The sequence below is a fragment of the Mirounga leonina genome, unplaced genomic scaffold, assembly GCF_011800145.1.
Source record: "Mirounga leonina isolate KUSES-001 unplaced genomic scaffold, KU_Mleo_1.0 Mir_170, whole genome shotgun sequence".
Lineage (NCBI taxonomy): Eukaryota > Metazoa > Chordata > Mammalia > Carnivora > Phocidae > Mirounga > Mirounga leonina.
The window spans coordinates 20,347,351-20,375,033 of NW_023270433.1; the positions used below are offsets into that span (position 1 = coordinate 20,347,351).

The following is a 27,683-nucleotide window of genomic DNA, read 5'->3' on the forward strand; positions in this document are numbered from 1 at the left end:
ATTTCCTCAGATCGGCCTCTCCTGCCCACTCCACTTCCCTCCTTCCATCCCTGATCTGAACTGTGCACCCAGTATTTTCTTCCAAGGTTTCCTGTGCTTTCCCTGTAGAGCACGTAGCTTACTCTGAAGTGACAGGATTTCTGGATTAATGCGTATCTTCCACTGCACAGAGGGCTCCTTGATGGCAGGGGTCCTGCTGTTTCATTTAGCAACCTATCCCCAGTCCCTGGTGCACGGCAGGGACACAGCAGGCCATGTTAAATGTGTGTGGCAGCCAAGAGGAGGCCCCCACGACAGCGCCCCTACTTGCGGTATCTGGGAAGATACAAGCCCTGGGTTTGAGTCCTGGGGCCAGGGCCTCGGGAGTGCTGGCACTAATCACGAGGAGGCGTGATGGACACATCCAATCAGGTCGGCTTCCGTGTAGCAGGAGGGCTGTCGGACAGCAGAGGTGTGGGGAGGGGATCAGGGAAGGTAGTACCACTCCCTGAGGGTCTACCATGTGCCAGGTATGTTCTAGGGACTCGGGGATGCATCGTTTGACTGTCTTCACAATCCTCAATGAAGAAGGATCAGTCCCATTTTACAGGGGAAGAGGCAGACACAGAGAGGCACCCTGCCTAAGGCACAGCCAGTTCACACGGAGTGACCTTTCTATCTTTGCGCAGTCGGGACTGGCCCCAGAGATGCACGTCCCCTGCCCACCACAGCGACAGTGTGCATGAGTGGCCGCAGCAGAACCGAGTCTGACCCTAGTTCAGTCACTCAAGCTGTGTAACCTTGGGCAGTCTTAAAACCTTACTGCGCCTCTGTTTTTTCAGCTTCACGTGGAGAACCATAAAACCTACTTCATGTTGTTACGTTGGGGGTTAAATTTAAGGAGGTGACATATGCGCAGCGTCCATCTCTGTGCCGGCAGCCACGGCAGGGGCTCTATAAAAACAGTCCTGGGGGAAGGAGGACGGCACCTTCCTCTCTCCCTCTCAATCAGCCCTCCCGAAGGCCTGGCCAGTAAGGGCTAATCTGTGACTGTTCTCCTCAGCCCTCCTCCAAAGAAAGATGCAGGCACGCTGCCTCCGAACAGCAGAAGCCTTCAGAAGATATGGATTCTTCTAGTCTGGGATGAGGACGTGTTTCTAGAACTGCAGTGGGAACAGCCGAGTTAATGCTTGTCCCACTTGGTTTCACGTCTACAGGTACTTGTGGAATTGTGACTGGGCCATGCTTCATCTCTAACTTTAAGCTTCCAAGGAATATCAGGGTTTCTCAGCAGCAGAAACGATCTGGGTTTAGCAATGCCAAGAGCAAACCCTGAGTGAGAGACTTTGCTGGAGCTTGATGAGCGCCCTAAGTGGGTGTGTGTGTGTGTGTGTGTGTGTGTGTGTGTGTGTGTGTGAGAGAGAGAGAGAGAGAGAGAGAGAGAAAAGGGTGCAAACTCCACAAATCAAGGGGATTCATGGGGGGGGAAAACCACGTTTTTAATAGTTTTCCTTTGTAATCCTACATACTTTTTGGGGGGGCTATTTACAAACAGTATTTTGAAGTCTTAAAAACAACCGGACAGTATTTTGGTAAGGATTCGGCGGCATCTACGGCACTATGAGAGTGAGGAACCCCCGCAGGCAGAACCACACAGCGGCCTGGGGTCACCTCAAAGCCCCCTTTAACTGAACACGCCCACACGGCAGGCCCTCGGACTCTGGGAAGCAGCTGTCCGCCAGCCCCAAGGGGCACGGGCGAGAAAAGTGCTGCTTCCACGAGCCGCGTGTACCAGGAGAGCCCTGTGGGCACCGGGAGCGGGAGGGGCTCTGCTTCCAAAGTCTGCGCCCCCATCTCGCACAGCGGGGCGAGGACCACGCAGGGGCCGCCAGACCAGACGCACAAAATAAGGGAAGCAGGTGGGGCTGGCGGGCCCTCTGCTTCTGCGTTTCTGGCTGGCCCTCGCAAAAGGCTCTGGCCATTCCTCGTGCTTCCTCCGCGAGAGGGCCGGGGTCTTGCCGGCGCGCCCCTTACCTTCTCATAATACTGGATGTTCTTGTCGGCCATTCCCATGAGCAGCTGCCGGAAGTCCTGCCTCTTGTTGTTCTGCCATCTCTCCATGTCGGCTTTCAGATCGGCGTTGAAACACTCCATCCGATCCTGACACTTCTCAACGTCTGCTGGCACCTGGAAGGGGGGTGCAGAAGCAGGGACTCTGGATGCAGATCTGGTGACCCCATGCCTCGAGTTCCCTTGTGAAAGGTCAAAGCCCTACATGAAAGGCTCTGAAAACAGCCCCTCCTCTGGGGGCATTTACAGGAAGGCAGGGCCTTGGGTTTTCAGGTCTAAGAAGTAATTCTGAAAAGTGCTCTCCCTACCCAAATCTTCAAACCCATCCAAGCACAACAGAGACTCACGGGGGAACACCCCCCTATTTACAAACAGGAAGAAGAAACACTGCAGTTCAGAGTGAGAGATCTTTGGTCCCTCCTTTTTATCCATCTGTACGTAAGAATGTGTGTAGATTTTGCAAACATACAGCAGCATTGGCACTGTCCCTGCTATTCTCCTCGGTCCTGTATGTGAAACCAGAAAGGTTTTCCCACATCATAGAAACTATTCCATTACCTGTGACATTTGATAACGCCTACCTTCATTAGTCACACAATTAACTGTAATAATAAGACTATCAGCCCACTTCTCCCTCTGAACCCTACATTACAAATCAACTAGAGACCTGTCTACGTTCCCCCAGATAGCAGATAATCAAAAATGATGAGTTTAGGTTAGGGCATTCTGAGAAAATGGGAGGAAAACCATTTATGTGTGTCAAAAGAATCTGAAATATGAAGAAGAAGAAAAATATAGCAGACTATTTCAAGTTTTTCTTTTTTTAAAAAGATTTTATTTATTTGACAGAGAGAGAGAGAGCGTGAGAGAGAGAACAGAAGCAGGGGGAGTGGCAGGCAGAGGGAGAAGCAGACTCCCCGCTGAGCAAAGAGCCTGACATGGGGCTCGATCCCAGAACCCTGGGATCATGACCTGAGCGAAAGGCAGATGCTTAACAGACAGAGCCACCCAAGTGCCCCTCAAGTTTTTCTTAAAGAAATTTAGAAGGCTTTCTCAAAATGGAACTCTGTCACAGTCAGAGGACCCTGTGGCTACCCGGGTCCCCAAAGCACAAAGCTGGCTCCTCTCCTCACTCAAGAGCTCCACGGGGCCCTAAGGGTGGCCAGGGGGCAAACATGCCTAAAACTGGGTCAAATGCCTACCTGCCAGATGCTTCTTGACAACAAATGAGGCCTTGTGCATTCTGAGTGCCGGGGTCTATGATCCCAAATGGCTCTAAGCTGTGGGTCACCATCAGGGGTCAATCTCTACCCACGAGGGAAGTTTTCTCCCCAGGCCTTATGGGCAAGGAGAGGACCCAGAAAAACCAATAAACGGAGAGCCAAGGCTGAGGGAGTCGGATACGTTCAGGGCTTCCTGTAGTGCCGAGGGCCCCCCAGGCCCTGTGCAGATGGCTGCAGGACGCGGGAGCAAGGGAAGTGAGCAGCCTGGGGCTGGGGTGTCACACAGGCCTGTCGTGGGATCCGAAGTCGGGTGGGGCAGGAGGAGCTCGACAGAAAGCCAGAGGGAGGCATCCTGGGCAATTTAAAAGAAAGGAACTCTCCTTCAAAGAGGGAGGAAAGCCTCTTCCACAGCACTTAGCCTCTGGAAGAAGAAAGAAAGAGGACTTGACTTTTTCTTCTGACTCCATGACCGAAGTGACTTTTGCCTTTTCCCACTGCCTCTCCCGTCGCTGTTGTCCAACTCGGGGGCAACTGAGGAACAGATGCACCCCCACCCGCCCCTGCCTTTGCCCCTCCAGAGCCTTCCCCACAAACGCACAGGGAACCAGCCTCTGTGGAGGCCCAGCGAGCCAGTGTCTCTGGGCCTCACTCCCCTGCAGACACAGTCCAGCTCCCTTATTCCTCTCCCAGCCACTGCTCACTTTAGCATGGGCTGTAAGTTCCCTGGAGCAGCTTCCTGTTTGCTTAACAAAACTGCTGTGGGCAGCAGGAAAAGCAAAGCCCTGAAAAGAGAACAGCATCAAGGTCCAGTGAGAAGAGGGGAGCCAGGGCCTCTGATCCAAAGATCAACGCCCGGGTCTGTTCTGAAGATGGGAACTCTGGTGGATCCACAAAAATTAAGAGCCAAAACCACAGCTCTGGATTTTATGATGACCTGAGCCTCCATTTGGGAAATATCAGTAACTTACCGTTTTCCCACCGCACTCTGTGCTTGGCACAGAGGGAGACCGAAGGGTTTCGGTGTCAGTAAGCAGGTCTTACCTCAGATTGCCTACAGTCTAGCTGGGAAGGCCATGAACATGCCTGCACACTCTGGGGGGAGGTCGCGGTGCTTTCCCTTCACTCTGAGCCCCGTGGTAAGCACAAGGAGGGGGAACTGGAGAGTGAGTCCAGCTTGGATGAGGGATCAGGCCTCCTTGGAGAAATACCACTGAGGCAGGGGCGCCTGAGTGGCTTGGCCGGTTGGGTGTCCGACTCTTGGTTTCAGCTCAGGCTGTGATCTCAGGGTCATGAGACCGAGCCCCGTGTCGGGCTCTGTGCTCAGCACAGAGTCGTGCTCTCTAAAATAAATAAATAAATCTTAAAAAAAAAAAAAAATGAGGCAACAGTAGGAGGAGGGTGCTCCAGAGTGACAGCACATGCAAGTAAGAGAGGGGAGATTGTGTCTGGACCCACCTCAGGAATCGCTCACAGGCCACAATGCCCAAAAAGGACAGAGAGAGAACTCTGGCTGGCAAGATGGCGGGGGGGGGGGGGGGGGGGCAGTGAGGAGATGAGAAGCCTGTGTTCCTGAGTCCAGGTTTTCTCCGTTCCACTTAACACGTGCCCCTTTTTTTGGAAAATAGAAAAGCCTTGTGCTTCCTCTAACAATACAGAAAGTTCTAGAGCCAGATTTCCAGAGCTGAAATACCACATCTACCACTTCCTAGATGGGTGACCTGGGGCCTCTCCAGGCTTCAGCTTCCATTTCTGGATAATACCAACCACCTCATAAGGTTGTCATGAGATTGAACAAGATATTATGAATAAAATACTTGGTGCCTGGCATAGTTTAAATGCTCCACATATATTTCATCATTCTGATCAATATCAATACTGTAAATCGCTGTTCCTAAAAGATAATCTGCTGTGTGCACAGCCCACCCCCACCGCCCCCCGGCCACAGTCAAGAATGAATGTTATGAACTATATTCTGTGTCATATAAAAAAGTTTCTTTTTTGTTTTCCAAATATAAAATATTATTAAGTATGTTCTTTCAAGCTCTACACCACCCTTCACCCACGCTACCTCACCCCGAGATTTCACCCGAGATCAGAGATGAGTCAACACCCAAATGTATTGGCATGAGATTACCCGGGGCACCCTGGAACTGGGGCGGTGGTTCTGACAGCACAAGGGAGAGGACGGATCAGGCCAGGCTGGTGGAGACAGAACTGACAACCACCTGCACATGAGAAATAAGACACAGGAAGTCAGAGAGGAGCCCGAAGTCTGCAGTCTGGGTGGTGAGGGTGACAGCAGCGCATCGTAGGGCTCGGGATAAAGGGCAGGTGCACAGACCAGAGAGAGGAGGCAGCTATAGCCACGGGAAGGGGGAGACCCCCCTCCACAGAAGGAGCTGAAGCAACTCAACAACAGCAACCTGATTTTAAATATAAGCAAAGGATTTGAGTAGACATTTACGCAGAGAAGATCTACCAATGGCCAGCAGGCATAGGAAAAGGTGCTGCACGTCACCAGTCATTAGGGAAATGCAACTCAAAACCACAGTGAGAACCAACTCACAGCCATTAAGATGGCTACTAACAACAACAACAAAGGAACAAGTGTTGCCCAGGATGTAGAAAACTGGAACCCCTGCACATTTGTGTAAAACAGTAGGGCACTTACCCCAAAAACTAAAAACAGAATTACCGTATGACCCAGCAATTCCACTCTGGGGGTATGCCCAAGAGACTGCAAGCAGAATCTCACAGAGATATCTGCACACATGCTCCCCGTAGCATTATTCACAAATGACAAAGGTAGAAGCGACTCAAGTGTCTGTCCACAGATGGATGGATAAACAAAAAGGGGTGTATACATACAGTGGAGTATTATTCAGCCTCCAAGAGGAAGGAAATTCTGACATGTGCTACAACATGGATGAACCTTGAGGACATCATGCTAACTGAAATAAGGCAGTTTACCAAAAGAGAAATATTATATGATTCTACTTACAAGAGGTAGTAAAGTAATCAAACTCACAGAAACAGAAAGCACAACAGTGGTTGCCAGGGGCCGGGGGGAGGGGAAATGGGGACGTGTTCAATGGCAACAGAGTTTCAGTTCCCCAAGATGAAAAGAGTTTTGGAGATCCACTGCACAACACTGTGGATTTACTTAATACTCCTGAACTGGACACTTAAAAACAGTGAAGATGGGGCGCCTGGGTGGCTCAGTCGTTGGGCGTCTGCCTTCGGCTCAGGTCATGATCCCAGGGTCCTGGGTTCGAGCCCTACATCGGGCTCCCTGCTCTGCGGGAAGCCTACTTCTCCCTCCCCCACTCCCCCTGCTTGTGTTCCCTCTCTCGCTGTGTCTCTCTCTGTCAAATAAATAAATAAAATCTTAAAAAAAACCCAGGAAGATGGTAATTCTGGTTATGTGTGTTCTGCCACGATTCAGATTTTTTTTAAATATATGGGGAAATCAAAGAGATGGTTGGGGGTGGTGGTTGAAGGGTAGAATTCATGGAGAAGCCTAAATGTGTAGGGTTAGTAAAGGGATCAGCAAAGGTGACTCAGAAAGATGAGCACAGAAGCAGGAAGTGAGTCAGGGTGAGGGGAGCCACAGACACACAAGGATGGAGGAGTTAGGAGGCAGAGAGGGGTAAGGGCTAAAAAGAAGAGACTAAGAGGAAGTGGGAATTGGGATGAGCTGTCTGAAGAGACCACCTGAGGTGCCCAACTTAATGAAGAGGAAGGCGGCTGGCATTCTTCTCACTCTTGTCTCTTTCTGGATGGTGTTCTTGTGATAATCAGTTCATTGACCAGGAACATTTTTTGACTGAGGTGTCATTAGAGTTGTGGTATCTTGTCTGAAGGATGTTGAGATAGAATTATTCAATGCTACTGACAGGCTATCACTTATCACAAGACACCAACAAGAAAAGAAATTACCAGGTGGGCCCTCAAAAGACAACACTTCTAAATAGAGACAAGGCTATATTTTTCACAGTGGCTCCCTTCTCTCTCATGAGAATTTCCATTACAGAATATGGGTTGTTGGAGCGATGGGAGAAGGGTAATGTGGGATGAACTTAAGCATTTTTGTATGTTGGGGAGCAGGGTGGGAAGCAAATTCACTCAATGCTCATTTAAAAACTGAGCTCTCCCATGTACCAGGCATTTCTAGGCCTTACAATATAAATCTCTACCTAAGTTTCCTTCTTGGAATTAGGTTGGAGATATCACATTATCTGCTCCCTTGATGACAGTAGGTTAGTAAAAGTCCCTAAAGATTATATAAGGAGGACATGATCCCAAGACTTGGGGGAGAGAGAGGGCTCACGGCTGCTACAGGACAGGTCCCAGGACCAATGACAAAACCAATTCAAGATGGCAGCCTTCTTGGGCGCCTGGGTGGCTCAGTTGGTTAAGCGACTGCCTTCAGCTCAGGTCATGATCCTGGAGTCCCAGGATCGAGTCCCACATCAGGCTCCCTGCTCAGCGGGGAGCCTGCTTCTCCCTCTGACCCTCCCCCCTCTCATGTGCTCTCTCATTCTCTCGCTCTCAAATAAATAAATAAAATCTTTAAAAAAAAAAAAAAAGATGGCAGCCTTCTCAGCCACATGCTGCTGAGGGAAAGGAGGGGCAGGGCTTCCTCACTGGTGCTGAGTGAATGAAGCAGTATCGATCCCCCAGGATGGTCACCTCGTTTCAAGCAACCTGACCTGCTATCCCAGCGCACTATACAAATATTTTCATTTTCTACATGAGTCAGAGATGAAAAAACATTGAGAAAACACTGAGACAGGGAAAAGATCAATAAGAGGCTACTGAACTAGGCAAATAGGAAGTTACTGAAAGAATGCTTTTAAACACACACACACACACACATTTCAGAGAACGGCTGGTAAGGAGGAAGAAGTGAGTGCATGAGACGGGCAGTGAGCAGGTGCACTGAGAAGAGAGAAGCCAGGAGCTCACCTGCGTGATGACTGGAAGGAGCTCACAGACACAGAGATGAAGACCCAAGAGAAGGTCTACGTTCTCTCCCCCAAGCCCACTAGTGTTCATCTAAACATGCTTACAAAAGCCAGAACCTCTACCTCAATGGAGCAAAGCTTGCTGGGAGCCCTGGAGTGGGGATGAAGGGGTCTAATGTCAGAGCCAGACACATCCGAGGGCCAAGTCCAGTTCCACCACTTGTTAGCTTTGGCACGTATACTATGTAATTCCCCTGAGCCCGGGTTCCTCCTCTGTACAACGGGAATAACCACATTATAGAAGGTGTTGTAGGAACTATGTAAGGGAAGTGACAGAGTCCTGCCCTTCCTTGGCTGACGTGACCTCTGGCTTTCTATCCCAGGCTGGGAACGTGGCCACCATGAAGAGAATGGGGAGACATCAGGCATGTCTCTCCTCATTCGTCCAAAGAGTCTGAAAATGACAGATGATTTTGCAAAACTCTCAGGTCTGTAGAAGCTCCACATGAAGAAGTCCCCTTGCCCCCATCTTGCTTTAGAACTAGAGTTCTTGCTCCCTGCCACATTCCCCAGCCCAGAATGGTCACCATGCTGGGGGTTTTAAGAGCTCTGAAAGGTCCATGGTCTTCAAGAGGTGTGCCCAAGTGATCCCAAGTCCCACTTCCCTTCCCTACTTCTGCTCACCCCGAGAAGCAACAGCTCAGTACATCCTGTTCTCTGCTCCCACCCACCTCCACGTGACGCACCTTCTCATCAGCAAGATGACACTCCCTGTTTCCAGCAGCTTCTTCACCTAGCGCCAGACCTACTACAAGGCCACCTGTGGGCCGGGGCCTAAAATGGCATTCTTCTCCCCTCCCCTCCCCTTTTCTTAGTCTTTTGAAGATAACTGTAAGATTTTTATAAAGCATTCTCCCTTGACATCCCTTTGTTCTTTCTGGAATCACATAAATAGATTAGTATTGGAAAGAGTCCATCACAGAATGGAGTTAAACGTGCAACTTCCCTCCATGGTTTACTCTTATTGTTCTTGTTAGTGTGAGCTTCCAGTCCAGTTTTAAATGCAATTCCTCGGCCCCTCTTTGCGTCTAGTAACAGCTCTGATACCCCACTGGCCTCTAAGGGGTATCAGATTTACACAAGCCTGGGGTGCTGAAAAGTGCATCAGAAGGCAGCCCACTAAGTGCCTGTAATTTCTCTGACCTCAGAGTTCAAACAAGGCAGGCCAAGTCTATGCAAGCTGAAGGTCTACTCGCCTGAGAAGAAACCACCTCAGGCTCTGCTGACTTTTCTCAACCCAAAACCAAAGCGAAACTTTAAATTCTGTGAGACTCTCGGCCTCATCCCTGCGCACAGCCAAGCCGCGGTCAGCAGCGGGGGCCACAGGACACCTCTCCTTCCCCCTCACGCAGCCTCTCCGGTGTGAAATTCGCAGTGAGGGCCGTGGAGACCCACAAGGCCATTTCTTTCTTCTGGGTTTTGGAGAAGTGATCAGATTCTGGTACCACTCCACGGCTTCACAGAAATCACCTTTCCCTCTCTCTTTAGAGCAACTTTTCTTTTTTTTTTTTTTTTAAGATTTTATTTATTTATTTGACAGAGAGAGAGACTGCGAGAGAGGGAACACAAGCAGGGGGAGTGGGAGAGGGAGAAGCAGGCTCTCCGCCGAGCAGGAAGCCCGATGCGGGGCTCGATCCCAGGACCCTGGGATCACGACCTGAGCCGAAGGCAGACGCTTAATGACTGAGCCACCCAGGCGCCCCCCTTTAGAGCAACTTTTCAAGACTTCAGCCTCAAAACAAGGTAAGCCCCCAGGCTTGCTAAGTCCCTCAGATGCTGTTAACGTGCCCAGAGCCCTGTAAAAACTGCCCGTCTTCGGGTAAGAATCCTCTCCTTCCCAGCATTCCCGGGGCCAACCTGTGAGCCATCTTGCTCCCGCCCCCCTCACAGACAGCGGAGCCCACTGGGTCCTCGGGGTAAGAATCTGCCCTGACCCACTTGCTGACACCCTGGCTCTTCTCTCGCCAACAGCAGCTCTGGGAAGCGGAGCCCCAAATCACACAAAATGAAACACAGCAAAACGTTTGGCTACTTGTGACGTCTGAGAGAGATGTCTCTCTACCTGCTGATGGGTTGTTAGGGAGGACAGGCATTCGGGAGGGCTGGGAAAGCAGGGGAATCTTTAGGACACAAGGTAACCATGCCCAAACAGTGCAGCCAAAAAAAAAAAAAAAAAAAGCTGAATTAAAAAAAAAGAAAAAAAGCCATAAGGGCAACAAGCCAGGAAAACAAAGTTCGCAGTCAGCATTCCTCCCAGAGACAAGTGGAGCTAGTATGGGAAGCAGAGGCTCCACCGTGGGGCCTCTGTCCCCACCTCAGACACTACACCGACCTTCACGGCAGTCCCGTGGATGCAACCCACAAGGTCTAATGAGCAAACCAATCCAAGCTGGAGGACAGAGCTGGGATTTGAACCCAGGGCCATCTGAGTCTAAATCCTGTGCTCTTTCAACCAAACCCTTACCCACTTGGGGGGGCCACCAATGGAGCCCTCCACTGCCTACCAAAGTAGCCGCTGCCCCAGATTCAAAACCCGTGGCTCCAGTGAGACCACACTCACTGGGGCACCACCATCGCGACAGCCCCCGTTTTGTTAATTAAGCACAATTGCTAAATAAGGGGACATTAACATGGACGTGGCTCAGCATCCCACCAGAAAGAAGAAAGAGGGAAGACCAAGACTGCCTACCCCCAGTGTGCTGAGAGAATGCAGGCATGGTTAGACCTACTGGCTAGTCTCGCTGGCTGGAAAGAAGCCCTGCCCCCCTCTTCTAAGAACGCCTGTGGTCAAGAGAAGGAGTCATACGGTGATGCTCCAGGAAGGTGAAAACGGCAGCAGCTAGATTTCCACACCCACTGGGAGGAGAAGAGGCGTCACCCAGGCCCGTAGGCGGTGTACAGCCACGAGGCAGGAGCCCCAGCAGCTCGGCTGGGTGGCATGTGGGAGCTCGGCCCCATCCGCTCCGAGGCGGTGCGACCCTCGGGCAGCCGGCAAGCCAAGGAACAGTCAGCTTTCTGTTTGGCCTATTATTCATAACCTCCAGGTCCTGTCTTCACAAAGGAACTGTTCCGTACAGAGCAAAACATATATTAAATGACAAACCAGCCTCTGAGACAAAGCTTGTATTCAGTGATGAGCAAGGATGAATGCTGGCAGAACATCTTTTAAATACAGGATCTCCATCTCCCAAACTAGGCCAGCAGCAGAACTTGCTGTCCCCCCCGCCTCCGTCCCTCCCTCGCCAGGTAAAGTGGCTTCTATATTTATGTTGGAAAGCGAAATTGTTAGAATGAAATTTCAAGGGGCGCCTCGGTGGCTCAGTCAGTTAAGCGTCCGACTCTTGATCTCAGGGTCATGAGTGTAAGCCCAGCGTGGAGCCTACTTTAAAAAAAAAAAAAAAGACAGAAAGAAACTTCGAGATATATAAACACAGTATTTGATGTCCCTTTAAATGGCACCGTGTTCCAGAATATCACAGGAACGGCTCGGAGCTAGTCAAGGGAACAGGCAGCCGGAAGACAAGACAGGGCGTGGCCGTGCACACAGCTGCACCCCCATCACGGCCCCCCTCCTGACACACAGGACGGAAGCAGGCCAACAGCCTGTGGCGAGAGGAACGCACGAGAGGTGCCAAGTCCCAGCGGCACACACCGGGCCAAGGACAGGAGTCCCTATCCCTATCGCCTGACTTTCCAGCAGCTGTACGTGGCCTCCCCTCTCTCACGTAGGTCCCTATGGGTGACACCTGAACCAACGCAACAAACGTGTATTGCACACCCGCTGCGTGCAGCACGCCAGGTGAAGAGCTCGGGTAACCGCAAAGCCAGGCAATTTACGGAGCTGCTCCGTGGCTCATTCCTCGCCCACGAAATGGGGAAAGAACAATGCCTTCCCTCTGGGCCCCAGGTGACTGCTGTGGTGACCACGTGAAGCAATCCACATATATATACAAAGCAAGTACCATACGGAGTCAAGGTGCGCCATTTCGGAGGCGTGGGTTTCAATTTTCCAAAGCGGGCTCCTTTCCAGGTGCGTCTCGGCACGGCTGCAGGGGCGGCTAGAACCAAGGCAGCGGGAGACAAACTGCTCTGGTGTCCAACCACTTCCCTGGACTGTGCGCCCCTGCGATTTATCTCTTTAATAACATTCCCTGCCCCCACCCCTTTTCTGAAAACAGATACACCTTCCAATTACAAACAAAAAGGAAAGGAGCCCAGTAACATAGTGGTAACTTGGCTGTGAGGTCGTGGGCCTCGGTTTGCTCAGCTCTCAGTGGGAGTAACAATGGTACCCAAACCACATGACTGTTGTACGGAATCAGTGAGATACTGTAAAGAGCTTAGCACATTTGTAAGCACTTGCATGCTGGCTTTTATTAATCTTATTTTGATCTTGGTTTTATCCTGGGGAGAAAAAGGCAACAAATGACAGAGGGCAATACAACTGATGCATACTTACCTTAGGATCCTCTGTCTGGACCCAGAGCCCTTAAATACATACACTCAGTCAGTGCTTCTTAAACTTTGTGGCAAAGGACCACTGTCTGCTGGCTTTTTTCCGCCCCCAGTATGACAAAGTTGTAGATCTACTATGCGTAACGAGTACACAGTTTGCTCCCCATGAGCTAGTTTGACAACACGCCTGCTGCAGGTTCAACAAATACCAAATTGCTATGAAGCTGCTGACTCTCAGCTTCTACACCTTTCTTGTCACGGATCAGTAACAGTTAGTGGATGAGTTAGCAAACCACACTTTTGAGAACAGTGATCTAGACTGTTCTTACCCCCTTTCTCCTCAGTCCCATTTTACAGAGAGAGGAACTGCCCCTGAATGGCAAAGCTGAAAGTAAACAAAACAAAACAAAAACAAACCAAAAAAACCTCCAAAAAACAAAAACAAAAAAAACCCCTGAAGAAACAGCAGAAAACTCAACCCCAAGTACATGTTAGAAAGTCCCAGAAATAAGACATCAAAGAGAACAAACAGAGGACAGTAACAGCATGAACACAGCCCAGCTGGGGCTGACCACCTTCATCATATGGATCTAGGGACAAGACTTCACTTGGCACCAGCGGGGCAGTTATGGCTCCAGCCCTGAGGAGCCCAGCCCTCCCGGGGCGGCCTCCCTGACCTTGGGGCGGTCTTCCTTCCTCAGAGCCACAGCTTCCAGTTTGGCTTCATACTCTGCTTGCACTTGGTCCCTCTTCTTTAGTACACTCTGCCGGAAGAGAAAGAGGAAGCACATCACACAGAGTTCACAAAGGAGACTTCTGGCCCCAGGCAGTTGCCTCTTTACCCCATTCCTCCCCAAGTCCTGGCACACCCAGGCTCCACCACCTGCTCCCAGGACACGTGACATGGACTCTGGAGGAAGCAGGGGTGGAGTAGGGGTGGCACCATTAACTCAGCCTGATACTGAAGGTGACGGAAGCTCTGGGGAAGGACAAGTAGGGGGAACAGTGCCCATCCTCAGCCACACTGATGAGAGGACTCAGCTGTGCTGAAATGGGAGGCTTGGCAGGTGACAAGGCAGGATGTTCTCTGAACCGTTCATGGAAAAGTCTAAGTCAGGAGAGTTCTTGACTCTGGTTCACCCAGTTGATGATCCCTGGTGGACTGATTTGCTCACTGATCCATCAGCTGCTCATCTGTCCCCCCCACTCTGGACCAGGCATCCAAAGAGCAGAGAGATACCGCCCCTACCTGAGGGGTTCCAGCCAGGGAAGAGGTGTAGACATAGCACAAAGGTGCATCTATGCACAAGTCCAGAATCCCTAGAAGCACACAGTGAGCCTGCTAGGGTGAGCGGTAAATGAGCTCAAACAGAGCCAACCTCAGCAGGGCTAGGTGAGGCAAGCCAGGTGCCCAGGACACAACATTTAAGGAGACAATCACTCCCAGGCCCCTGTAAGTGAGAGGTCGGCACTGGAGCGTGAGCATCTCCCTCAATCTGTGCCCTGGGTGCCTCCCTTGCCCCACCTCGTGCTGGCCCTGCCACTGAGACCCCACTACGTAAGACAGAAAAGAATGCGATCCACAGTCTAGGAAAGCATCTCGCTCATCCAAGGCTTTCTTTTTTCTTCTTTTAGTATAAGCAGCATGAACAGCAAATCAAGAGTGGTAAGAATTTTCTTTCCAACTCAGGAGTCACAAAGTGCTGTGAAAGCTGCTAAGCTCATGCTTTTCCCATAGGCACCTTCCCGCAGAGTATGGAGTCAGGCAGGAAGGAGCCATTCCTTGGCTAAGCAGTGGGCACCTTGTGTCCCTGATAATATGCCAAAAAGTGAGGAGTGGCTGAACAGTTGAGTGCGCCCTGGGGGAAACCTTCTAATGGAATGTGTCAATGCAGGGAACCTCAAGTCTTCCTCCGAAGTAAGTATTTCCTTTGAGAAGTGTTTTACCCTGTGAAGAACAGGAGGGGGAAAAAAAAACGTGCAACAGAGTAGCTTTTGTTTGCCACTTGTCTTTCTCTGAGTAGGAATGCCTGCAGCGCTATTCAACAGAACTCTCTGCGCGGTGGAAACTTTCCGTCATCTGCATTTAATGCAGGAGCCACTGGCCCCACCTGCTGACTGAACTCTTGAAATTGGCGGGTGTGATTGAGGAACTGGATTTAAATTTTTGTTTTAACTAACTTGAATTTAGTTAAAATTCAGTAAGCTGTTACTTAAACAGCTACCTATGGCTAGTGGCTACCATACTGGACAGCGCATAGATATATAAAGTAAAAAAAAAAGTCAGGGGTCCTTTCTGGATTTCCTAGAACCCAGAAAATATTCTAAATCTACCAGTCTGGTACTTGCAGGAGTAAAAATCATAATCTCTACCCAAACACACAATGCTATCCACGGAGACACAGATGGGGTTCTCCGGGGCACAGCGGAACAGCAGGGAGGGGCTGACTGGATCCTCATCATTGCCCCGTGGACTCTCATCATGGGACACCTCATTTCTTACTGGAAAAAGCACAGTAGCCAGACTAGGAATGGGTTGGGCTGTCCCAGGGATACTCTCTTTCTGTAGTGTGGCAAGAACCTCGCAACCAAAGCTAGAAATGTTCTCAAAGCAGTGCCCCAGAACCCAGTCAGCACGGCATGGGGCTGCCTGTCCCGTGTTCTGCTCCAGGACTCTCTGCTGAGGGTGCCACGGCCCCCGGGAGGGTAGCGATGGCGAGAGCTGCACACAGCTAGAACAGATAAGGTGCACCTCCTCTCCCCACCCTAAAGCAGGTGAGGGGGCCCCAAGACTCAGCTCTACTCCCTTCCCTAGTTAGCCTGGGCCCTCCCTGGCCCAGGGGAGAAGTCAGCCTCTGACTCCTCAGCCCCTGCCACACCCACGTCACCTGAAGTGGCCAGAATGCTGCCTTCTCATGCACACCACTGGCGGGTTTGCACTACCATCCCCCACCTCGCTGGACAGCAGAAAAGACTCACAAGGAGCCTGAAGAAGTGAAAGGATATTATCCCCATTTTATAGGCAAGAACACTAAGGTACAGTGGAGGGACCTGGCTGAGGCCACTCCGCTAGCGACATAGCGGTGACCCAGGCATTTGCTGCCACGTTCCAGGACAGCATGTAGTTTCCCAGTCTGACTGTGAGCCCAACCACGCTGCAGGCTGGGAAACAGGTTTTTGAATCGAAATAAACTAAGACTACCATCCTTGTTAAAAGCATCTTTGCACACAGTTGATGATGATCTGCAAGGACCAGCCTTGTACCCCAAACAACACAGGCTATGTCGATAAAACTGGTCAAACCAGCCTATGGTTGATGGGGCCTGAGCTTGAGACTGCAAAGGAACCCGGTCAGCAGCTACAGAGAGGTCCCACCATCCCTGAGGGACAAACAAAAGCTAGTCATCATCTGAGCTGCTCACAGAACTCTGTAGGGGTCTCTGATGCCAGTGGAGAACGTAAATCAAAAGGCGAAGTGCATGGGGATACTTTCCCGGCTACTTTGTGCCCCTCTGCTGCTTCCCTATCGAGCTATCCTCAACCCTGTTTCTGCCCTGCCTTTATGTGTCTCCATTCATGACGCAGGTGCTGGGGATCCAGCAGAGAACAAAAGGCACAAAACGCTTGCCTTCGTGGAGCTTACATTCTAGAGAGGAGGAAGGTATCACACAGTAAAATATATTAATATATGGGGAATATAGCTGTGTGTAGGGCTGAGTGAAAGAGGAAAACAGAAAATAGGACAGGAAGATATAGAAGGCCAAGGGTTTAGAGGACAGCGGAATTGTACATAAAGTAGCCTCGATGAGAAGGTGACTTGTAATTAGACATGAAATACATTTTTCTCATAAGTTTTGTTTGTTTTAATGTAGAACATTTTATCGTGATTTTGAAATGGCCCTAGTAATCTGGTACTTCACTACACTTATTTTCAAATGTAGAGAGGAAAAATGACTCCATCTGTCTAAGAGATAAATTTCAAGGAAAAAGAGACGGGGAGGGATTTTTAAAACTACTTAAGAAACATATCGAGCAAAGTATGGATTTTATTTGGATCACGATTTCAAAAAACACCTACAAAAACAGTGTCCGAGACAACTGGGGAAAGGGACGCTACCTGGATATTTGAGGAAATCTTAAGAAAAAAATTTTAAGTGTGATAATAATGTGGTTCTTCTTTTTTTAAAAGAGCACTTGTACTTTAGAGATATGTACCAAGTATTTTTGTACGAAGTGATCTGATGCCTGGGATTTGCTTTAAAATAACCCAGGCGGTGGGGGTTGGAGCAGAGCTGGAACAAAATGGACCATGAGTGGGCAACTCCTGGAGCTGGCTGACGGGTATGTGGGGGACTGTGACACCTCCACTCGACTTCTGGACGGTTCAATTTTTCCATAATAAAAAAGTTAAACATAATACCAGCCATCCAAACTGTTAATAACAAGCTAATAATAACCACTGACCTACAAAGACAACAGTGTCTGGAAGTTAAATCACAGATACATTCTGTGGTTTGGCTTTCAATCTCTGTACTGGCTTTTTTCCAAGAAAATACCACAATGGTCAGCATCAGCTGGAAGGCTCAACATTCCCTCTCCAGCCCCGGAGCTCATGCTCACATCTTCCACCAGTGAGACCACAGGCTCACAAATTTATAGGATGAGGAAGAAGTAGCTCCAAAACCAGCCCCCTTTGCAAAAGGTCAGCGGCCACCAAAAAGCCACCTCAAGTCTGGAAGGTTTCTAAGGTTCAAATCTTTTTTGTAAGAGGGACATTAGGATTGAGGGTTGAGGAAGCAGATGAAAGCAGCAGGAACAGCTCAGCCATGCGTAGAGGACTCCAGAACAGAATGGTTCATCTTCTGATATGCCAGGGGCTGATGGCCCAAAACACCCAAGGGGGATTCATGGAGAATAATGAGTGCTCAGTAATGAAGATGTTCGAATGGGAATAAAAATCAAATACCCAACATAGCGCTGTGGCTTGTTTTGGGGTGGCCCTCGAGGACAGTATTTTCCTGCAGACAGGACCATGAGTCTGACCTTGGTCCTGGTGACATAATTTCTGATTAAATGATTGAACTTAGGTTGCCCCCCCCTTTTTTTTAGGTTGCCCCTTTTGACATGCTCTTTTATACCTCCATTCTATCAAAAATGGACCACCTGTGAGTTAAATTTTCTAGGGCAGTGTGGGTAATATTAAAACCACACATTTCCCTCTAGTTCTAAAAGGTATTTGTTACAGATAATTCGGAAAATAAAGAAAAACATACAAGGGGGGGGGAATCTCATCTTCTAGGCACAACCACTGACACCTTATGTCTTTACTTCTAGTTTTTTCTCTTGAATAGACTTCTTTGATGTTCCCCATTTCTGTGTCTTCTCTTCCTGGCAGTCTGTTATTTAGATGTTGCATACTGAGGTCTGGTCCTCTCATTTTCACACTTTTCTCTCTCAAATTCTCCATCTATCTTTTTGTTTCACCTTACATGTAATTTCCTTAACTTTTTCTTCTAACGTTTCTAATTTTTTTTTCATTTCTCTCATGGTTTTAATTGCCATGATCTCTTTGTTCTCTAGATAACAAAAAAGTCTTGTTTTATGGTTGTGACATCGCTTTCTGAAAACATTAATGATTTTTTTCTCCTGGAAATTTTGTCTCCCTCAATGATGTTTTTCATTGAATATACTTTTTTTTCTTTGTTTTTACTTGATACTCATACTAGAATCTTCTCTTAAATATTCAGTGACCTTGCCTGCCCACTCATCCAAGAGGGCAACACTGACTGAAAGCTCTTTGCACATCGACAGCTTGTTGACAATTCTCTACAGGGACCCTGCTGGGTCGTTTCATTGTGGATCCTTCCCCATTATCAGTACCCTCAAATCTCTTCTCTTGGCCTGTTTAGATTTTTATAGAAAAGGCTCTTCTAATCCTTGCAGGAAAGATATAAGAAAGTCAAGCAGAGGAAGATGACTAAGAGTCTCAGCATTTGGTAATCTTCTACTTAGCATCCTGATTTTAGGATTTTAGCTCTCAACCTCAACTGTGCCTGGGGTCCCTGTTTTACCTCCTCCAGAGAATATGCCTCCAGTTCTGCCAGAGGACAGAAGGGACAGTGGCCCCTGTGTGAGGAGGGAGGTCAGAACCGGAAGCTCTAACTTCTTCTTTAAACAGATTCCTGACTAATCCTTCTCTTCAGCTCTCCCACCCCAGAGGCACTTGGTGCTGCCAATTCTCCACCTTTCTGAAGGATTCCACTGTGTAAACCAGGAGGTCTCCAAGTTTCTCCCCCACCCCTCACAGTCAGCTTCAAAAGCAGTTTTTTGAGTCCCCTAAGTCCCTTATCCCCTCTCGGCTTGCTTTCCAGTCCCCACTGTCTACTACTGTTTCCTCTTCTGTTGCTCTTTATCTTTGCAGGCTTCGACTTCAAACAAACAAACAAACAAATAAACCATTCTAGCGTCATCTTGGTGCAGTTTCGTGAAAAAGGAGTTTATATATTTAGTCTGCCATCACTGAGAATCTCAGATTGCTAATTTTTATATACTTGTCTTTTTAAAACATTTGAGATCATGGGGGCGCCTGGGTGGCTCAGTCGGTTGAGTGTCTGCCTTCGGCTCGGGTCATGATCCCGGGATCCTGGGATTGAGCCCCGCATCGGGCTCTCTGCTCAGTGGGAAGCCTGCTTCTCCCTCTCCCTCTGCCTACTGCTCTGTCTACTTGTGCTCTCTCTCTCTGTCAAAAAAATAAATACAATCTTTAAAAACAAAAACATTTGAGATCATGTACATTTCTCCATCCTGCTGCTTCATTTTTCCAAGAAATTATGCCCTCAATCTATAATTACTTTTGTTTAGGAAAGAGGACCTTTTTTTCCCCCTCCTGACTCAATCTTCCAGAAAATCTCTGTTTTGGGGGCGCCCGGGTGGCTTCATCAGTTAAGCATCTGCCTTTGGCTCAGGTCATGATCTCAGGGGTCCTGGAATCCGGCCCCCGCGTGGAGCTCCCTGCTCAGCAGGGAGTCTGCTTCTCCCTCTCCCTCTGCCCCTCCACCTCCCACCCCCCCACTTGTGCTCTCTCTCTCTCTCTCTAATAAATAAATAAATCTTTAAAAAAAGAGAGAAAGAAAATCTGTTTTTGTTTTCAAAGGCAAATTTGAAGCCTGGTCACTCGACTCATTAGCTCCACCTTGTGGCTCATAGAGGAAAAGGTGGGCAGGCTGGAAAAAAACCACAAATAACGGATACTTGGAAAAAGCTATCCCGGAACATTGTTCAAATTATCTCCAACTCAAAGACAAACTATGTCTTTAAAACCAAACTTCTGCATCCACATCTCACACCTCTAACCACAATCACCAATGACCTCCATATTATTAAATACAACGGTCACTGTGGATCATGCCCCTTTTAAAAACATTTTTTTTAAACGATTTTATGTATTTATTCATGTGAGAGAGAAGCAGAGGCAGAGGGAGAAGCAGGCTCAAGAAGCAGGGACCCTGATACAGGACTCAATCCCAGGACCCCAGGATCATGACCTGAGCCGAAGGCAGACGCTTAACCATCTGAGCTACCCAGGCACCCTAAAAACATTTCTCTTGGCTTCTTCTACGTTTTTTCTCCTACTACACTACCAATCCTTCTGAGTCTCCTTTTCTACTTGTTCCTCCTCCTAGTTAGGTACTAGGCCACTAAATATTGTCATGCCTCAGAGCCAGGCCTAGACTAGTTACCTGGATCTCACCTCACTAGATGGTCTACTCCCTTCCCAAGGAGTTAAACACCATCTATACACAAACAACTCCCACATTTCTATTCCCACTCTGAACTAAACTTATAACCAATTGCCATGACATCTCTATTTTAATGACTAATAGGTATTTTTGAACTCAGTATGGCCAAAACAATTTGATTCCCAACTGCCCAAACTTTCTGCCCCGAACTTCCCCATCCTGACGAACAGCAACCACTGTCCACCCAGTCGCTGAAGCCAAAAACCCAGGAATCATCACCAATCCCTCCTTTTCTGATTTCATATTAATATAGCAGCAAGTCTGGTCGGCCCTTCCTCCAAAATCTACCCTAATCCACCACTGTAGCCCAAGCTCTACCACCATAGTTATCCACCACATGGCTCCCTGTGACAGTCTCCCAAATGTCTCTCTACCTCTGCTCTCAGTCCCTACAACCCGTTCTCCCCACTGTTGTAGCACTAGCCGTCTTCTTGAAGTAAATACTGTATCCTGTCATTCCCCTGCATAAACCCAAATGCGTTCCCTTTTGTTCCTAAGACTAAAACCCACACTCTTACCACCACGGCCTTTAAGATGCTACTACTATGCCTGTCCTGGCCCCCACCTATCTCTCTGACCTCACCTCTTCCCACTTGCTCCCTTGCTCATTGGACTCCACTCACACTGGCCTTTCTGATCTGCAAAGACACCAAGCTCACTTCTGCTTTAGAGCCTTTGCACCGGTGGTTCCTTCTGCCTAAAATGCTCAATCCTCTGGTCCTTGCACAGGTAACTCCTATATTCAAGTCTCCAACCAAAGCCACTTCCTCTGTGTGGCTTTTCCCTACCACCCTCTTCTGATTCAACCCACCCTAGTCATTCAGCAAGACCTCTGAGATAAGCATGCTCCTTGCCTTGTAGGTAAACCCATCTCTTAAAAATAACAAGATATGGGACATGCAGTAGTTCTATATCTGTTAATGTTTCAAATTGACCACAATGTCAAATTCAATTAACATTTGCTAATCACCTTCTATGAATAAGGCAGTATGGGAAATAACCCATACTCTACTCTAACCTTCTTAAAGCTTCTCCTACTCGTGTCCTGGTCATAAGGATGCCAGTACTCAAAAGGCACTGCCTGAAATCTGTAAGGACTCTAAGATGTTCTCTCCCAGCCCATCACTATCTTCATTATATTTTCCCCATACATAGTCTATAGGATGTGAAATCCCATATAAGGGCTCATGTGTACATGTCTTCGGGGTGTTTAACTTGAGTCCTGGGCCTGAGGGTAACTTTGGTACCTCTCCCTCTCACATGCTGTTCACTATCTCTCCTCAGCATCCTTGAAATACATGACCTCAACCATCTTTCTAGTACAAGCTATCCTCATTGTTCACCGAACATTGTTCATGTGTCCCACATGGCCTGATGACAACCCTACTTTTTCTGTGCTTTCCTTCTACCTCCAAAGGGAACAGAGCATACCCAGGCACAAGTGCATTTAAAGAGAGACAGTTTGAGACTCAGCCTTGAAAAACAGGAACTGATCTGGTTTGCTTTTTGGCCAAGAGTAAAGACACAGGTACAAGGTGACTGCTCATTACAACTATGGCCATGGGACAAAGACAAGATTTACCGATGGGGCTCTATTTCTTCATCTATACAATGAGCAAGATAGACAAGATGAGGGCGCCTGGGTGGCTCAGTCGGTTGAGCGACTGCCTTCGGCTCAGGTCATGATCCCAGGGTCCTGGGATCGAGTCCCGCATCGGGCTCCCTGCTCTGCGGGGAGCCTGCTTCTCCCTCTCCCACTCCCCCTGCTTGTGTTCCCTCTCTCGCTGTGTCGCTCTCTCTCAAATAAATAAATAAAATCTTAAAAAAAAAAAAGATAGACAAGATGATCTAGATCGAGGAGATGAAGTCACTCGAGAGACTGTTTCGAACTTAAAAGAGGAACCCTAACCTTAGCCCCATCAGGAGAGGGCTTCGATGATCTCCAGCATTTTCTCCATGCAGGGCTCGGCTGACCCACAACTACTCCAAATTCCTAAGGCGCAGGCCTCTCGTTCCAAACGATGAGGATGAATACTCACTTTGGTCCACTCAAGCCATAACCGAGTAGACTAATAAAACGTCACCACACCAAAACCTTCCCACCAAAACATAACTGGAAGGACTTGCTCAGTTCGGAAGGCCATCCAGCAGTCGATACTGACCATGTCACAGCCAGGCCTTCAGTAAGCTCTCTACTGTATGTTTCGTTTTCATACTAAACAGCAAAGTCGATCCCACCTACCCCCCAAATCAGAAAGTTACTTTGGAAATGGAACTCTACGACTCTCTCAGAGGAATAGAATTCAGCTAAGAATTCTTACAGAGCATCAGTATTACAAGGCAAAGGCAGGGGAGCCACTTAAGACACCTATCCCCCTCTCCCAGTGCCTTTGGACCTGGCCACGCAGACCTCAACCATCATTAGGAATATGAAATAGTTGAACGTTAGTTCAGCCTTGCATGGAGAAAATACTGGAGATCATGGACCCACGCAGTCCTGGCTCTGTCATCAAGTCACTTCTGTCCTACCCAGACCTCTCTGCAGAGACATTTTCCCTTTGGGAAGAATGGGAGTGGGTAGACCTTGTTTCTTTCTAACCAGGCTTAGCCCAGCTCACCAATGGGGCAGAGTCAACACTTCCTCCTTTCTTTTCTTTCTTTCTTTCTTTTTTTTTTTTTAAAGATTTTATTTATTTGACAGAGAGAGACACAGCGAGAGAGGGAACACAAGCAGGGGGAGCGGGAGAGGGAGAAGCGGGCTTCCTGCCAAACAGGAAGCCCGATGTGGGACTCGATCCCAGGACCCTGGGATCATGACCTGAGCTGAAGGCAGTCGCTTAACCAACTGAGCCACCCAGGCGCCCCATCACTTCCTCCTTTCTATGCCTTTCCCAGAAAATACTGTATACACTCCCATTCTCCCAGCCTGATTAACCTGATTAATGTTTATTCAGGCTTAGTGAACAAGAAACTCAATACATATGCCTCACACGGGGTGAAGAAAGAGAGCAAACAAACAAGTGTTTCTTTGGTGTAGAACTTCAATTACTCACATAAGCTTATGCCTCACTGTAGAATAATATCTTAATAAAGATGCCAGATAAACCTTAGCTAAATGACAATTTCAAATCCTGCTTCAAGTACAAATATATATTAAGTACTAACATACCGGCCACGTGCAAGAACAAAGTAATTTGTATCATAATATCCCAGGACGTGTATGTATCAGATTTCCAGTCTGGCAAGGTTAAGGGAGAATTTTTGATGAAGGCTGTGTCTCTATTAAGAGACAAATTCAAAGACACCCCAGGGACTGTAAAATTTTATTTTTGTTCACAAAAATAGATACTATTAACTTTATAAATAAAGCAAAATATTCTGGCTTGTTTTAAGCAAGTAAGGATGCCTTTTTTTTTGAGATGTAACTGACACATAACATTATATTAGTTTCAGGTATACAAAATAATGATTTGTATATATTGTGAAATGATCACCACAGACTAGTTAACATCCATCACCACACACGGTTATACATTTTTCTTTGATAAGAACTTTAAGAACTACTCTCCTAGCAACTTTCAAATATATAATACATTATTAACTATAATCACCATGCTGTGCATGACAGCCCAGGACTTACTTATTACTTATAACTGGAAATTCATACCTTTTGACTTCCCTCACCCATTCCACCCACCCCCCAGCCCCAGAATGCCTTTCTACACTTGTTTCAGCCACAGAATTAAATATGCCATGTATAGGTTTCATTAAAAAACAAAACAAATAAACCCAATGTAATAGAGGAAAATGAGTAGGAAGTTTATGGAAATCAGGGGCTGTGGTTTTCAGTCTCAGTTCCAATAATTACCAATAAAACTGCCTCAGGCTAATGATGTCACATGGTGAGTTTTAGCCTTATCATCACCATGACTACCACCACTTCACCTTACAGATAAGGAAATTCATACTGTTTCCCAGCCCATTGTGAGATCCAGACCCAATCCTGTCTTTGAAAGTGTTTTATTATCAGCTTTACAGAGTACACATGAGACAGTGATTCATTCTAGCAGGAACATTTTCCACTGTCCACAATTTGACATGTTATCAAGAGCCTTAAAAGGTTCATACCCGGTGAAACAAAATGGAACACGGGTAATGGGTATATGGGGGTTTGTCATATTATTCTCTTTGCTTCTATTGTATGTTTGAAATTTTCCATAAGGGTTTTTTTTTTTTAAGTTTTTATAACTAGCTGATTCGTTACTTTTTACTCCCCTTCTTAAGGTGTAGAATATTTTCATATTGCCATGATTTTTCTGGTTTTCCATTTTCACAACCCAAAGTTGTCTGATGAGTTTCTCCCAAGAGATTCTTGTCAATCCTTACCCCAATCCTTCTTAAAGGGGCATTGGTGGTTCAGTAGTAGATTTCTCACCTGCCAATCCTTCTTAAAGGGGTGCCCTAGATCTGCCCCCAAAACAGATCAATAAATCAGAGGTCTCCTTTGGGAAATAGGAAGAGGGGCTACTTGGGATGTTCAACACAGAGCGACATAATCTTTTCTGTTGGTCAGGAAGCCTGACACTTTTCTCTAATGGGTGTCACATTGTAGGAGTCTCTGTAGCTGTCCTCTCAAAAGGGTCTAAGTGCAGGCTGAGGTAGTTTCTAGTGTGGGCACTAAAGCATCTGACCCCATCCTTATTCTGCATTTAGAATGTGAGGTTGGAAATCATTTGTCCTCACAGCTCCTGTCTTTTCTCATCCATTGCTGCTAGATCAAAGCCATTCTGATTCTTATTCCATTTGTACGTCTCCTCCCTCTCCCTCTTTCTTTAAAAGCTTTTAAAAATCTTGTAACTTTCGTTCTAAAATTTTACAGTGATATGCTGTGGGTTGGCTCTCTCTTCATTCCTTTTGCTGGTCATTAGCATGTCCTTTTAATCTGAAAACTCACATCCTTTAGCTCTGGAAGATTTTCTTGTATTATTTCTTTCATAAGTTTCTTCCATCAGTCTTTGCTGTTCTCTCAGGGACTCTTATCAGACAGATGCTGAACCTTTGCAAGTAATCCTCTATGTCTCTTATCATTCTTCCACATTTTCAGTATTTTTGCATTTTTGTTCTACTTTCCAACTACTTGGTTTCCTTATTGTACTTTCCAAGATTTCCTCAACCTCACCTTTCAACTTTACTCTTCAATTTCATCTCAGCAAATCAGATTTTAACTTCCAAGAGCTCTAATCATCCAAATGTTCTCTTTTCACAGCATCCTGGTCTTGTTTAGTAGATGTTATACCTCCATGAACTCTTAGAGAACGTTAAGAGTTTCTCCCACACTATTTTTCTTCATTTAATTCACATACGTGGTTCACTATGTGTTCTATTTACATGCCTATGAGATCAGACCACATGTGTGATCCTGCCCACCCAGGAAGAAGGAAGCCTATTCCATGTGCAAATAGGCAACAATAAATTACTTCTTGAAAATGACTAAAACAAGGAACCTACTTAAGTGCACAAGGAGTGAGCCAGCTTACCTTCATAGAGTCAGAGTATAAAATATATTCCCTGAGCACAGGTAGGAAGTCTTCTGTCATGTCATCGGTCAGCTCTTCCAAGGCCGTCGAGCAGCTGCCAATGCAAGCTGACACACCCTCCAGGGGCTCAGCCAGCCCCCCCTCTAATGCACTCCATGTGGAGTACACAGGCCCATATTCTCGCAGCTCTACAAGGTACTCTAAAGGGAGAAGAGAAACTAAGTAAGACTTGGGGGGTAATTAAGACAATCACTGGTATTACTGACTCAGTAACAACTGTAGCCAAGAGCTCACTATAGTAAGATGTTATTTCCTTGGGCATTCACTCACCAAAGCATGCTCTCTTTTAAACACAACATTGTTTACAGTTCTTTAAAATCTCTATAAACCTATATTATAGCTAACATCATAACATCACCTGACTTCACCCCATAGTAGGAATGCCATGCTTCTGGATAATGGGGACCACAATGCCTTCTGGGGGAAGTGGTAGAAGCTACATCGACCACATATCTTCAAAAATAACCACTCACCTACTCATACGGTGAAGCAGTATTTTAACAGCAGTGGGGGCAGAGTTTCACATAGGTTTAGGGGGATCTTTTTAAGGGAAAGAAAAACCAGTGGCAAGGGAAAATTATAGGATTTTAGGGAATATTTTGATACGGATGTGGTCTTACATATGCAGAATCACTCTCATTCAGAGGTCATCCCAAAACTGTGGTCCCATCGGAATTTATTCCACATGCTCCTTAGATGTGGATGGTACTGAAAGCTACCTCTAGCACCTGCAGGCCCCACATGATACCATCCATGGGTAGAGGAGAATGAAAGTTCAGGGAAAAAGGGCAAATGTTGATTTATTTCCTCTTAAAAAAAAAAAATCTAGCCCATCATTCGTCACCAGGATTCTTTTTGTTTTTTTTTTTTTTTTAAGATTTTATTTATTTATTTGACAGAGAGAGAGAGCGCATGCACAAGCAGGGGGAGCTGCAGGCAGAGGCAGAGGGAGAAGCAGGCTCCCCGTGGAGCAAGGAGCACGATGCGGGACCCGATCCCAGGACCCTGAGATCATGACCTGAGCCAAAGATAGATGCTTAACTGACTGAGCCACCCAGGCGTCCCGTCACCAGGATTCTTGCCATTACAAAAAGAGGTTTTTGCCATTTTTCAGTAACCAATGGATGGCAACTACTGGAGAATCCTTTTTGGTGTGTTTCATGTCTTGTGCCAGCATGATCATTCACGTTGTTCCAGTTTCTCTGGCCTACACATGTGTAAGAAGACAAAAAGCCCGAATATTCTGGCATACAGAAAAACAGGTGGCCACAAGGGGGGTGGGGAGGGAGTGGTGGCAACAACCTGGAAGGTTCCAGAAAGGTCTCATAACTCCCCAGGTCAGGAAGAGTGGGTCTGAAATGAAGCAGGGGTGGGGCAGGTGAGTCAATTTCAAGTTGAAGGCTCATTAGGACAACTTTGGCAAACACGGTCTCTATGCTGTCCTTTTGAACCATCTTTCTGCCAGAAAGGTACCAAAGTTTGTTTTTTAAAGATTATTTATTTATTTATTTATTTGACAGAGACAGAGACAGC

General features: G+C 47.4%; 1 protein-coding gene across 2 annotated transcripts in view; it reads right to left on the minus strand.

Moving 5' to 3' along the window:
* SNX30 (sorting nexin family member 30) overlaps nucleotides 1–27,683 on the minus strand; it is a 111,142-nt gene that overhangs the window by 7,500 nt on the left and 75,959 nt on the right. For both annotated transcript variants that reach the window (XR_004681240.1, XM_035016034.1), the window contains exons 6-8: nucleotides 26,091–26,290; nucleotides 13,432–13,518; nucleotides 2,014–2,166 (exon numbers count right to left, since the gene is read on the minus strand). Coding sequence is in view for 1 of the 2 variants with exons in the window: in XM_035016034.1 (XP_034871925.1) it covers nucleotides 2,014–2,166; nucleotides 13,432–13,518; nucleotides 26,091–26,290 (440 nt within the window). In the remaining variant the exon portion in view is untranslated. The remainder of the gene's footprint in view (nucleotides 1–2,013; nucleotides 2,167–13,431; nucleotides 13,519–26,090; nucleotides 26,291–27,683) is intronic.